At 38.3% G+C, this 14,884-nt stretch overlaps 1 protein-coding gene across 3 annotated transcripts; it reads right to left on the minus strand.

The window, feature by feature from the left end:
• Positions 1–5,263: 5,263 nt before the first annotated feature.
• On the minus strand, positions 5,264–12,806 carry LOC115742911 (gibberellin 2-beta-dioxygenase 8). 3 transcript variants are annotated; one of them, XM_030677438.2, is made up of 5 exons: positions 12,654–12,806; positions 12,479–12,534; positions 9,205–9,659; positions 6,413–6,734; positions 5,264–5,642 (listed from the first exon to the last, which is right to left on the minus strand). In XM_030677438.2, exons 2-5 carry the CDS (start codon positions 12,515–12,517, stop codon positions 5,412–5,414), a joined length of 1,047 nt encoding a protein of 348 aa, XP_030533298.1. In that variant the 5' UTR covers positions 12,518–12,534; positions 12,654–12,806; the 3' UTR covers positions 5,264–5,411. The 3 variants fall into 3 exon arrangements, with proteins under 3 accessions (XP_030533298.1, XP_030533297.1, XP_030533296.1); XM_030677437.2 differs by having other exon boundaries at positions 12,479–12,542; XM_030677436.2 differs by lacking the exons at positions 12,479–12,534; positions 12,654–12,806 and having other exon boundaries at positions 9,205–9,903.
• Positions 12,807–14,884: the final 2,078 nt, after the last annotated feature.

Raw genomic sequence — 14,884 nt, forward strand, 5'->3', positions numbered from 1 at the left:
TTTCAAAATATCTAAAATTTTCTTGCAAACGTCCCAATGTTGAGGAAGTAAAGTAATTTCGGGAATATTTTGTGAAATAAACATACATAATAAATCTTTATATTCAAAAGTTTGCCAAAGCAACTCGTACGTAGAATTCCAACGAGTCGGAATATCTTTTGGAAATCTTCTTGGCCTTCTCCCATTTTGTTTACAAAATTTTCCCCATGATTTCATACATTGGGGACGACTCCATAAAAATTTAATTGCACTTTTTATTGGGGCGAGAGAAGTGTCAAGAGTTCGTAAACCATTTTGTACACATAAATTTAAAACATGACAAGCACATCTAATGTGAAAAAATTGTCCGCCAAAAGTGGGTTTGCAAATATTTTCTAATTCGGGAATAGAAGCGGTATTTGCGGCGGCATTATCAAAACCAATTGAAAATACTTTATTTATTAAATTATATTCTTCTAAAACTTGCCTAATTATTCTATAAATATTATGAGCCGAATGGCTTTCATCAAAAACTCGGAATGCAATAAGTCTTTTTTGAATCATCCAATTGTCATCTATCCAATGACACGTGACACCCATATAACAATGAATTTGCCAAGGATCACTCCAAATATCGCTACCTATATGCACACGTCCATTGAATTCCGCAAAAAATTTTGCTAAAGATTTTTTTCCTTTTTTATAAAGATGAAAAACTTCGCGTTTAAGAGTATTTTTTGGAATAGTTGGCGCTTGCGGAACCAACGCAGTATTTATCAAATATTTCATATTAAAATTTTCACCAGTATTAAACGGAGCATGATCAAGGGCAACATATTCACCTAATGTTTGTTTATAAAGTGCTTCAGTGAAACGAAATAAAGGATGAGGCTTAGAAGTGGCGTACCCGGAAATTTGTTGTTGCGTATTGTCGATCCCCGCTTGCGTTGGATGTTTTTTCGTCAAATGCCGACGGAATGTTCCGTAACCGTCTCCTTTCGTGAATTTATAAGTTTGCGAACAATATTTACATTTTACATTATACTTACCTTCGACTTCATCACGTACCTTGTCGAAGTGTAGCCACAAGTCCGATGTATTATCTCGGCCCTTCCGTTCCGGCTCATTTGCCGTTGACGTTTCTTCGACACCGGTGGGAGGATGAAGACTTTCTTGTGTTGGAATGTGCTCGACGTTCGGAATCGGGACATAGTTGATATTATCGTCGTCGTCTTCCCAACTTGCATACTCACGAGGATCGTATTCATGAAAGGGATAGTCGGAATCTCCCATAGCCATCTTGCCCTTGTCGGCATTTCTGCTTGCACTTGCCATTTTTTGAGAGAATTGATCGGGATTGAGAGAATTGGGAGAATTTGAGCGATTTGAGAGGATTTCGGAGAGAATTCGAGAGATTGTTTAGAGAATTTGTGACAAAAATGAAAGGGGAAGCATATGTATTTATAGGCAAGAATCATTTTTTTTTTTTATTATTTTTTTAAAAAAAAAATGAAAAGCAACGGCCCAAAGCGGGGGAGAGAGGGGGGGCCGGGGAGAGCCCAACGGCTCTCTGCCCCGGGCCCACCATCTTTTTTTTTTTTTTTTTTTGCGGTTCGGAACCGGCCGGAACCGCCGGTTCGGGCCGGTTCCCGCGTTTCGGGAACCGTGGGCCCGGTCAACGGGCCGGTTCCGGGCCGGTCAACGGGCCGGTTCCGGGCCGGTCAACGGGCCGGTTCCGGGCCCACGGGCCCAAATGGCACTCACTAACATCACCACTATCCTTAAAAACAAAAACCCTCAACTTTAGGTTTAATTTCAATTTTGCCCCCCAAAAAAATCTCCAACTTGAGGTTTAATCCTAATTTTGCTCAGGGCCTTTTTTTTTTAATCTAAAAAAATCACAATTTTTATATCTAATCTCAAATTTACCCCGAACTTTTATGTAAAAAAAAAAAAAATACCCATCAACTTTTAATGTAGTGTCCAATGTACCTTTGTTAACCCTTCATTTTAGATATCTCCGGTATTTGTTTGACGTGGCATTTTCACGTGTAAGAAATCCACATCCGCAAGGTGTCACAAAAAATTATCTCCCAGACGGAATCTTCATATAATATTCAAATAATGGAAATTAGGGACGATTAATGGTAATTTTCAAACAAAGCGCTAACGATAGGAGGTTTAGAGCTAGAGTTGAAGTTTAGATTTAAGACTCAACCTAACGTTGAGGGTTGTTCTTTAGATAAAAAAGGTTTCGAGGAAAAATTGAGATTGAATTTAAAGTTTGAGATTTTTTTTTTTAGAGGATTCAGCCGGAAGGCGGTAAACTATTCGATAGAGAGGACATTGCACAAATTGTAAAAATTTCAGTGTCCTCCTTCCGTACATGATCTGAAAATTCAATTTGAAGGGCACATATGGGTGGACTAAAAAGGCCTAGCAGAAGCCCATGCCCAATTGAATCTTTTTAACATTTAATGGGACAAACTACTAATGGCCCAAAGGGAACTGATGATGGATTTATTTTTGGAAAAATTTAAAGTAGCCTGTGTAATCTTTTGGGGACACAATCTATATCTATCACCTAAGTAGCACCAATATCGATACACGATACGTATGACACGATAGGGGTGATCGGTTTCAGGATGGGTGATTGCCATCCTAGAATCGAGAACCAACCGCTAGGGACTGGTTTTGCAAAATGGGAATCGTGAATCACCCGCTTGTTCGATGGACCCACTCTAGAACCAAACCATTGGTCCAGTCCGACTCTCGGGTGGATCCATGAAATCGCTCCTACCCATTATTTCTTGTGCTCTATTTCATCATTGCAGAATGCCTTCGAAAAGGAGGATAAGTTCCCTTACTTCCTAGGCCTCTGTAGACTAATCCAACATTTGTTCTTTTGGCTAACTTCTTAATGCTTGTATGCAACTGGGACAATGTATGTTTTGAATAATTTTTTGTTGATAAAAACGTTTATATGCTGAATAAAACTTAACAACAATGCTGAGATATATCTCAAGAGAGGACCTTAAGTGAGATAAGCTTGAAGAATCACGACATAGCTTGCTAAATCTCATAATTGAGGAAAATAGCTTCAATTAAAAATATATATTTATATTATGTAAATAGGTCCGGTATGATTTGGGTGGTTCCCACCTGAAATCGAAAATCAAATTGGTATGCGCCGGTTCCAGCAAGTTGAAACCAGAAACCGGACCAATAACCCGGTGGGAACCATCCAAAACCAGCCCATTGGGTGTGGTCTAGTCCTATTTGGGTGAATCTCGATTTTTTTGCTCACCCCTACGACATGACATGCCGACATGTCATTTCTAATAAAATAGAGAATTTTGACACATTGGAAAATATTGTATAATTATCAGGAATATATAAAAATGGTGAGTTTCTTCTTCTCCTCCTATTAAGGATTCACGATTAGATTTTTTGAAGCTGGCTAGGTATATTTATTTTGGGGCGGCTGGGTATATGACCTAAGAGTACGTATGCATGTGTGTGTGTATTTTATAGATTTACATTTTGAACCCTAATATATTGAAAATGTTTAATGTTGACTCCGTGCGTGTCAAAATGGCATGTTGGAGTATTGGACTCGCGTGTCGCTGGCTTATCTAGAGCACCGACCACGTGTCGGATGTCTAACACCTGTTGACCATGTGTCGGTTGCATGTCCGAGAGTGTCGGACACGTCTGACAAGTGTCGGACACAATACGGAGTCCCTTGGAAAGTGTATGTGCTTCTTAGTATGTCACCAAATAAATAAATAAATAAATAACTACCCTCTAGCTTATGAGACAAATTTTTTAATTCTTATATGCACCACAATACCAAAGTCGCCGGAGATTTAAAAGGTAATATAAGTGCAATAAAATAGATGCTTATCATCTATAGAACGGATCGATCTCAAAGTACAAGGCATACAATAGAGTAGATGCTCGAGAAAAGTGTAAAAAAAAGTCATAAACCTATTGCATTAGTGCCAATTCAATCCTAAACCTTTTGTATTAGTGTCAATTAAGTCCTAAACCTTTTATTAGTGCCAATTCAGTCCTAAACCTTTTACAATAGTGCCAATTTAGTCCTAAAAATTTTGCATTTATGCCAATTGAGTCAATTCAAACAATTTTGATTGGAAATCACTAGCATGGACGTCGGTTATCCTACGTGGCACGGTTGACGCTAACGTGGATATTTTTTTTAATATTTTTTTGATACTTTAAATAATTTTTAAAAATAATTTTGAAAAAAAAACAAAAAAATGCTTAAAATATTATTTAAAATATTAAAATAATATTAAAAAATGTCCAAGTTAGCGCTAGCCGTGCCATGTAGGACAATCAATGTCCACGTCAGCGATTTGCGATCAAAATTGGCCGGATTAACTCAATTGGTATAAATATAAAAGATTTAGGACTAAATTGGCAACAATACAGAAAATTTAGGACTAAATTAGCACCAATAAAATATTTAAGACTTAATTGGCACAAATACAAAAGGTTTAGGACTGAATTGGCACCAAAAAAAGGTTTATGACTAAATTAGCACTAATACAATAGGTTTATGACTTTTTTGACACTTCTCCCGTAGATGCTCACCACCCGTGGAATTCACTCGACGATACAAAGCCCATTATTCAACACACAAACGTATTTTAGCAAAGAGATACAGAGTTAACATAAAATCCTAATCCAAGAGTTCAATTATGAAATCAATTAATCGATACACTCTAACTTCTCGAGCAAACCGAGCATAACTTCTTCCGGTAGACTCCAACCGGCATGAAACCCGATGAATTAGAGAAACTAGATACGTAGGGCTTTTCCATCGATACATTGTACGACGATGTTGGAGCACGAAATCATCAGCAAATCCCATAAGAAAAAGACCTTCGAAAAAACTTAACATTTAGGCAGTTTAGCATTATAATTGTTGGATAAGGCTTTCGTTACTTCATCACACCGCCCCAGCGAAAGCCAACTCTCACGAACACGAGTTACTAATTAATCAAGTGAAAACTTGCACATTATCTAAATCAATTGTTATTATTCCCCGATGACTTGAGTGATTATATGCTAATCGGACAGTTACTTAATTGCATATATGGTAATTTTTTCTTGACCTTCTTCATGAAGGTGTTGAATATACTCTCATTAAATAAAATAAAATAAAAAAGAAATAAAAGTTTGCATTATACCAATAAAAAAAGAAAATTGAAAACAAGCTACATGTTAAGTTTGTAAAACCCTAGTTCCTTGTACAATATCTCTCCATGTATTTCCTTTTTTCCTTTTTTCTTCTAGTACCTTTCCTTTAGATACTTTCTTAATGGCCATCACGAACTAGCAAACTAGCTAGTCAATCCATAAGGACAACATCTAGACACAAAAACAAAAAAAATAATCAGCTTTTACACGAGAAATCTGGGAAGCCCGACCTTATGACCCAGTGTTTGTACATCTTCTTGAACCTGTCGTCTAAATTCTCTAAAGCTGAAGCTCCTATAAACGGGAGGCCAGTTGCAGCTCTCGATCACGGTGTCGTACGACGGGCAGAGGAAGTACGCGGTCGAGTACCGCTCCCGTTTCGAATTGGACACAACTCGGTGCTGGACGCTCTTGTATATATCATTGCTCCATGCCTGAAACGAGCGTGTGTAGATACTAATTCATCAAGAAGCACGCAACCATGACCCAGAAGAAATAAATATTCTCAATAGCATAAAGATAGTGCGCAAGCCCTTCAGGAGGAACACATCCTAATCGATTAGGGAAAATGACATAATTGGACTATGAATTTTAGCTCTATGTACAATGTGGTCCGTGATCTTTTAATTTGTTTAATATGATCTATGAACTTTTGCTCAATGGGCAATATAGTCCATGAACTTTTATTTCGTCCAACATGATCCCCAACTTTAGGTATATGTTCTATTTAGTCTTTAAACTATACGAAAATGTTCATTGTCCTTGAATTTGAATTAATGGAAGAACAACAATGAATATATTCATATATTTCAGAGATTAAGTTGAACATATACTATAAGTTCAGTGACCATATCGCATATTGCTAAAGTTGAGGGACTACATTGAACAAATAAAAAGTTCAGAGATCGCGTTGCCCATGGGACCAAAATTGATAGACCATTTGTGCCGTTATCCCGATCAGTTATCAAACGCCATATTCAACTAAAGAAGGGTTTACCGACAGAAGCCATACAGTGAGCATGTCCTAATCAACAGCACTACAACCTAACTCACAGGGTTCTACCGACTTGACGAGGTTGCTGGTGAAGGGAATCTGTCTCGAGTGACCTAAGTACGCTGTGTTTTTCCAAGGACACAGCGGTCAAAAGTTCTAATGATTGAAAGCGAGAAGAAGAAGGAGAAGAAGGAAAAAACACAGACATACCTGAAATAAGTCGCCGATGTTGATGATGAGAGCATCTGGATTAGGTTTAACAGCGATCCACTCCCCATCTTTGACCAATTGCAGACCCCCAACTTCGTCCTGGTGCAGGATCGTGAGGAAGTCGCTGTCGGTGTGTGGCATCAGTCCGAACACGTCAGGCGAGATTGGACATGTTGGGTACCTGTTCATTCTCAGATAGCAAGTGCTTGGCAGGCAATTCTCCATGAAGAAGGTCGATTTGTGGCCCAGTTCTTCTGCCAGGATTTCTGCTAGGTTCTGAGCTAGGTTTGATACAGTCCCAGCAAATTGTTCCATTGTTGAGCTGGCGACCAAGGATCATAACCCCAGAAGCAAATTTTACATGTAAGTACGAAAGATTGAGCAAATTGTAGGACAGCGAGGGAAATGATTAAACATGAACGAGATCGAAAGTTTAGGCTGTTAAATTCGAACAGTCCGATAACGCACCTAAGGCTTTAACGATATATTTTATGGAGAAAAGAAATTGGAGCTTGGTTGATCATTCCGGGGCACCATTTTGCTCTTAAAAATTTATGCGTGCATGCCCTTAGTATATGCGAAATCAAGTCAACTCAGCATCAAGTGATGTCATGTTAAAGTAGGACAGCTGTGTGACCTAATGCACTGTTTTCCTAAGAAAGTGGACAAGACACAAATGAAGGATTGATGATCAAGAATTTTTACTCTGTCTTAACTAATGTAAATAAAAGCTGCTATTTATAGGTGGTGCTAACAAATTGCCATGATAAAAAAAGTGTTCCAAGAGTGTTCAAACTTGTGTACAGGATGCAATCAAGTCATAAACTTTTCAATTGATTCAATTAAGCTTTAAACCTTTCTTACTAAGTACAATGACATCCTTTCGACAAGTAATACATGAAATAGTCTCTGTGCCACTCAAAATTGGCTGACAGCATTCTTAAATTCCAATTTTCATCACAAATTCTAGGACTAGACCTAAATAAATAATTGAAAATTTTAGGATGCAATTACAATTTTTGATAAAGGCTGAGGACTTGATTGATCCAACTAAAAGTTCATGCCTCGATTACATTTTGTACATAGTTTTTAGGACTCATCGTGTAATTTCCCATAGTGATTTATATCCAATTCTAACTGATTCATGAAATAATGAATGGACTAATTGATCATTTGCTTAGACCTGGCAATTAGACAAGTTGAATCTGGTTCGTTCTTGAGTCAATACATATTTGAGTTGTGAATCGAATCGCGTTAAACGGGTCACGATTTGATTGACCGTTATGCATAGGTGTGTGTGAAAAAATCTAATAAACTAGCATGACTGAACATGTTCTGGGGTTTTGACCAAAAAAAAAAAACATTTTCCAGGGTGGGTATTAAAGGTCACAGGGTAAGTTCCAAAATTCGAAAGTTTGAAACCAATGAGGTACATGGTAGATTTTAGGGTGTGGAATTAAATGCACTCGGCAGACATAATCAGTAAATAAATAATGATAGAAGAAGCCATAGTATTCAATGCTTTTATGTGGAACAAATACTAAGTCTAATGACTTGTTATGATACTTACATTTAAATCGAGGAAAATCTAGGATTCTAAGGGATGGCAATTATGTTTATTAGACTGCAACTTTTTCTGCTTTCATCAACTTTAGCTTCGCCTAACCCTCGATGAAGTACCACCTTTTCTCATAAGCGACCTAATTCAAATTAACAAAACGTGCTTAACTTTTCGAATCTATTCTTCTTTTTCTTTATGGGATCAAGATAGATTCCCCCAAAAAAATTATCAGGTACTTCCGAAGAAAGATGAGGTGCACTTGGAGGCCAGGTCATGTCTGAGTACGAGCGTGACAAATGCCTGCTCATCTCACATGACAAGGCGATAAAAGCGATGCATGCAAAATTTATATCGCGTACGTTCTTTATGATGTGCCAGAAATATCTAATGGATGTCTTGGGGGTCTACAAATAAAAGAAAACTTGGCCATATTATCCTCTCTTTCTATGTCAAGGGCTGCGCTGCAATGACATGCTAAACCCTACCAAAAATAAAAAAAGTCTATGAAGTGGATTTTGATTTAGGTTAACTTTGACCTAACTTATCTCCCCAAAATTAGCATGATCGTGAGGTGGTACAATAAGGGGATCCTAACATTTGAGTACGATCTGAGTTGTGGTTAATGATGTCATTTTCCTAATGTTTAGAATGACTATGTGTCCGTTTATGACAAAACCCATGAAATTCAAGCTTTTCAGTGTTGTCTACTGATTTATAGTTCACTCTTTATTCACTTCTCTTAAAAGGGAATTACCCATGTTGCATGTAATAACGATTAAGAGGGTGTGAGAACAAGATTAGTAATATCTAATATCAATTTAAGAATATGAGAAAAACGTAGGCATGTTTCTTAGTCTCCAAATTATTTTTTTTCTGAGTTTCCTTGTCTGGGGTTGCAAAGTCCTTGAACCTGACTCAATAAGAGCAAGACAACTCATGTTGACTAGGATTAACCAATTTCTTGTTGGACGATGCTATTGACGTAGAATTGATCACACATTCTAGAGATTACCCAGCTACTTTGCAGCCCTAATCCTAGTGGGTTCAATAAAATAATGTTAACCTTCCTAGATCTTATCTCAATATTCGTACTGCCATGAGCCATAAACAGATGGACTAGAATGCAAACGCAAGCAGATAAGAACAAGAAATGAAGGAGTTTTAAGAAAGAGAACTTTGTGTGCAGAAGTCCTTTAGAGAAGCACGGTGGTCAGTAGGTTGTGGTTGTTACCTGAGAGTGCTGTTGCCACCTCTTGTGCCGGAGATGATATCGCTCAAAGGGACATGGAAAGCCTCGGACCACGACAACTGCCGCAAGCACGTAGGGGAGGGAGTCCCCCACCGGTAACTCCCCGCCGAGAAATTCAGGTATTTGTCCTCCCTGCTCTTCTTCTTGAACGGCTCTCGGAACACCTTGACCTGTTCCTCCCTCATTTTCTCCAGGATCTCTCGTGAAATCCCGTGGTTCAACACTTGGAAGAACCCCCACTCCCGCGAGGCCCTCGCAATCTCCAACTTGCACTCGCGCCTCTCCTCCTTGTTGAGGCTCAGCTGGCCGAGGTCGATCACCGGGAGGTCGCGCTCCTCAACGATGACGGGCATGGTCAAGGCTTTGTTGGCTAACTTCTTGAAGAGGGCCTTGTAGGTTTCTTGAAATGGCGGGTCCGATGAGTCCATGGTTAGAGGCTGATAAACAAAGGAAGATGGATGTCTTGGGTTATATACACAAGGGACATGAAGAGGGCAATTCCTATTTTTTCCCATTTTTTGTTTTGGGACTTTCTTTTGTGGGATTGAGACAAAGAGAAAGAGATTTGTCGTCGAAGAAAACATTATGTAGAATTCCTTTCTCTTCTCAACTTTGATTTGGACTCTTAAGACAAAATTGAATGGTAGTGTGTCTTTTTTCCCGCTGATATATTGAAGATATCTATAATCCCCTCGTTTTTCTTGCTTCTCTAAGCTACATCTTTGTACTTGCTTAAACCGATGTAATGAGGAGGCAGATTTCTGTCATGGAAGAGACAGTTGAGATAACAAGTTTAGACTGGAAGAGGAAGATCCACGGTAGTTCTCAAATGTCGTCTCGAACTTTCGACCATATGAAATATCGGTATTAGGTTAGGCTGCAGTTAACCATAACACCCTGGCATCAGTTATCTCCAAAGCCTGTACTTGTCGAAAGTTCTAGTTTCAGCCGTCACTATCAATTGTACGTTGGGGAAAATCTAGTTCATATCAAGCGGGGTTAATGTAATTGAAAAGTCAATAGTATCCGAAGTTACATTGAATAATGAGACGTAGTTAGAGAGTTAGATAACTCTCTAAGTTACTAATCTTGGGGTCCGCATATTAAAGATCGACACGGAGTAATTGGAGACAAAAAAGTTGGAAGATCTTCAAATCACTCAATCGTATGAAGCCCCTCCATTTGAAATGTGGCACGTGTCTGACTAAATAAGAAATCTGTAAAAACTCAATTCTTGAATAGGCAATCTCCTCAATATAAAAACACAATCTACATGCCGTTTAACTTTTTGCCCAGGGGAGAGAGTAGATAACAAACATGAAGGTTCGAGCATGGAGCATAGAAAGGCATCACACAAAGGGTATATTCTCATCTTAAAGGCGTCTTACATGCTTTGTTTCTCATGCCGGTCTCTACTTTCAAGTGAAGAAATAACACTAAAGTAAGGAGAATATGTTTCCCCCCTCCTAAACTTAATTTGATAGACTAAATCGAACTCTCGCAATTCAAGAAAGTGTCGAAACTTGGCATCGAATATGTCACTTGAATGCCCCACCGCATATCCATCATGGCCAATATAGTTTGTCTTTCTCATGTCGATGAAAGCCGACATAGATCAAATCTATAAGATACACACATATTTATATGTACTTAAGTTTTAGAAACGTGGCAGAAGGTTCACATTTATCTCGAATTCACATTTTGTGTTTTGGTTGGCTATCACTTCTTTGTTCATCCCCACCAGCTGACCGTACATCACGATGCAGGAGGGTTCATGAACTTCCTATATCGATTTCTGTCACTTTCCAACATTAAATTCAGGAACGCTGCTTATCACTTTTTTCGCAGGGTCAAAAGGGCGCCAAGAAACCCTTTCAATTATTGAGCATGATTAGAACGTCCTCAGACAGCCTTTCATTGATAGTGACTACCCACTCAAGGTGGTGCTGATTTTGTCTGCTCAATGAATGAAAAAAAAAATTGGAAAAAGAGAAAAATGTGGGAAAGGTGATGCCGATCTTATGGTGTTTGTCCAACCTACTTGTACACTTTTGGGCCCTCAACATCTACAAAGTTTTCTGTGTAATTTATACATTAAGAAATGATATGATCATCCATTTATTAAATATTCTCATTTGTAATAGAATTTCAAGAAAATTATTAGAAGTGAAGACACTTTTTAAATGTGTGATAGTACATTATTAACATGCAATCTGATGTGAATATTACATGCAATACTTTCCTGTGGATCACTTATGAAAAATAGTCCAAGTAGACTAATCCTCTCAATTAGATTGATAGAACGACTCCAAATATGTCTGGCTAGGATTTACCACCATCAGGATTTATGAAGGAAAATACTCCTTTATCATTCTAGGTCTTCCTATTTTTAATCTAAGAATGTACATGAGCTTAAATAGATCGAATCAATTAAGCTTGCTAAGTTCCATCGTGTCAATGGACTTTTTTTCTTTTTTGGGTCAGAAGTCATGTGAATAGACTTGTGGTCATATCATGTATGGAATATCACAATGTCCTATTAGATTTCATTGATTATGTTCTGTAATTTTCTCTTAATCATGCCTTTGTCCAACTCATTACAACCCTCTTGCACTCTCCTCACCACATCTTTTCCAAACCCCCAACCTTATTTTGGGTCCATCCAAGATGAAGATTGAAAAGGGTAAAAGAATCAAAACCCAGACCTCCTAATTAATTAGAAAATGCAGAATATAAAACAAGAATTTAAAGGAGGAAACACACATTCCTTTAGGATGGAAGGTTAATATGTTGACTCATGCAGACCTCAAATGGTGTTCATCTAAAGTAATTTTCGTGGAACCTCCAAATGCCTGACCTCATTGGTCATGCAATCACAGTCAAATTGATTAAATTAACTCTCATGTCCTTCCGATCCAAAAAAAAAAAAAAACCCTCGTGTCCTAATATATTTGTCAAAAGTCCTCCGAGGGAACATATCATTGCATAGCAAGAGTATATAAAAGAAAGAGACATATATAGAAATATTGTCCATAACTTACATATTGAGTATTTCGTTAGTCCGCACCTTGAAATTAGAATGCCATGCACTTTTTCAGGTTGACCTAAAAGTTTTGGAAAAGCATTGAAAGGTGGAATCCCAGCAACACGCATGTTTTGCGGAATACAATAATCACCAAGTACTATATTACCTAGAACTATATAGTATGCTCAACCAGTTAAACGATGAAGAAATATTTGTGTTGATTTCTCTTACATGGCTCAGACTCTCGACCAAGTTGAAGTTCTCCACCATGGCTTGCCTCCTCTTAGCTTCAGCTCTGCGATAACCCAGAAGTAAATAAATAAATAGAAAGCTATTTGAGTTGAGGATTATTTTGTGCCTATTGATAATGCCAAGGACATGTGGAGGAATAGCTGAAGATAGTAACCTGCATGCCGATACACGGAGACGTCAACTTCTCTCTCTCTCTCTCTCTCTCTCTCTCTCTGCTTGCAGTTTGCTCGCTCAAGTAAAGAAAATGAAGAGAAGGAACACTTGCATACTTGTAAAGAAAGATTGTGTGCTTCTTATATAAGAGTGACTTGCAAGTTGAGGAGAGAGAGAGAGAGAGAGAGAGTTGTGTATGTATATAGTCCTCTAAGTTTGGAAGCGAGAGGGATATTTATAAGGGAGTGAGAGACCATGCTTATAAAGAAAAATTCTTTTATATATATGAAGCATGTAAGCCCACACCATCTCAATCATCAGACCATGTAAGCCTCGCATAGAATCAATATGAATTAACAAATGAGATGGGATTGACTTACATGCACCGGATGCTTGGGTACTTGCTCGGCTCATGAGAAGAACAGGCGTCTTCGAAAACCCTCGAAGAAAATGTTTCCCCAAGGCTTTTTTTTTATGCTTATTCAAGCTTATGTTAAGAACAGTGGGACTTAATCTTAGTTTTCCATTTATGGATAGAGGTTGTGATATTGACAAAGAGAGGATGAGAGAGAAGTGAACAACTTGGAGAAATGAGAACCAAGTGAAGTTGGAAGTTGAAAGAGCCAATCAATTCAATGTTAGGTATAGTGCTGAGAGTATGGATAGATCATTACAACAAGCCAGTCACATATTAACAGCCAGTGGGATTACATGCTGGAATTGACAAAGAAAAATGATATCTCTTCTATTATGTTCTTTTTTAACATTATGATAAAAAGTTTCGAACCAGCTAATCATTATCCGCAAATTATGGCAATGTCAAAACGAAAGCCTGATACCTCATTTTAGGCAGATCACTCGAAGGGAGCCCATCTATGATCTTGTCCACAAATTTAGTGGGATCCACCTTTTTTCAAAGTATCTAAACCATTGTATTATGAGCCATCTCGATAGAATAACTATTACATCTCTCACCAAATTTTATAATCTAACGGAGTCATATTAGGCTTGACAAAGAGAAGTGAATTCTCAAATGTATATAGATATTTACAGAGGTAGGTCACTTGTATAGTTCCCTATCCACAATTCTGTTATTCGGTTTACTGAAGTAATTTTACTGGAGTTATGATTGGTTTCATTTAAATTCTGATCACCCCATGCTCATAATCATGTCTTGACTCAAGGTGTTTGGCAATGACCACGAAAGCATAAGCTAAATCTCAATGAACGGGCTGCAATAACAGATTCTAGTTCGACCTATGGAAAGATGTCATTAGGGTTCGATCCCTCACACTTCATCTTCACTAGTTGATCGTAACTTCTCTTTTCTCATCACTTTAAACTTCAAGACCATTCTATCTTTCACCATCATTTTCTCTAATCAGTCAAACCCCATTAAAGAGACGGATGCACACTTACCATCAAGAAACATGAAATCTGGCCAGCAGGAACGTATCAGATGTAGTGTTGGTTCGGGAGAGACTTGGATGAACGAGCACCAGTTAAAAGGATGTCGACTCATCAATGAAGAGAGGCTCTCTCTCTCTCTCTCTCTCTCTCTCTCTCTTCTGCAAGTGTGGTTGTCTGAAACAGGGCACATGATTGGTGCTGGACCCGACCCGACCGTGGTGCTGCAACCTATGAGTCCATGTCGGCACGTACGTGGCGGCATCGAATGTCACATGCGTGTCGAGATGGTGAGGATTTCATTTCACGTGGACATGATATTTGATGAAATCTTCATGTGAAGGGGGGCAAAAAAAAAATGATAAAATAGGGAGGGGAAAGGCATGCAGATGCATGTGGAGGGCTTTAAATGATGAAAGGCGTGGAGGTGCACCAACACACACATGTATCTTCTCTGCCAAAAATATCTCTAGTTACTTATTTTTTAAACCACAATATTAGTTAAGGAAAAGGGTGTTGGAGTTATCCCACATCGATTGTAAAAGAGTCTAGTGATCGGTTTATAAATGTAAGAGAAAATCTTATACTTTAAGCTAACTTTTGGGATAAAAAAGTCCCAAAATCACCCAACATTAATGTCAAAGCCGGGTTACCAACATCGGGTTGTTGCGGCTCCGACCCGGGGCCCAATGTAATGGAAGTGATCTGACATTTTTGAATTGGCCCTTGACTTATTGGCTCAACTTTTCTAGTGAATATGGGTCCAACTGATTATGTTGTCGGGTTTGAATTTGAGCTCCCTTTTGGTGATTTCTCCGATCGAAA

The sequence above is a fragment of the Rhodamnia argentea genome, chromosome 9 (assembly GCF_020921035.1).
Source record: "Rhodamnia argentea isolate NSW1041297 chromosome 9, ASM2092103v1, whole genome shotgun sequence".
In the NCBI taxonomy this organism is placed as follows: Eukaryota; Viridiplantae; Streptophyta; class Magnoliopsida; order Myrtales; family Myrtaceae; genus Rhodamnia; species Rhodamnia argentea.

Bases quoted from the DNA above. Each gene is read 5' to 3' on its own strand.
- LOC115742911 (XM_030677436.2), bottom strand. From the start codon at position 9,806: ATGTTTTCTTCGACGACAAATCTCTTTCTCTTTGTCTCAATCCCACAA. The intron at 6,735-9,204 runs GTAACAACCACA...CTTGGTCGCCAG, and splicing joins GGTGGCAACAGCACTCTCAG to CTCAACAATGGAACAATTTG. The intron at 5,643-6,412 runs GTATGTCTGTGT...CGCTCGTTTCAG, and splicing joins ACATCGGCGACTTATTTCAG to GCATGGAGCAATGATATATA.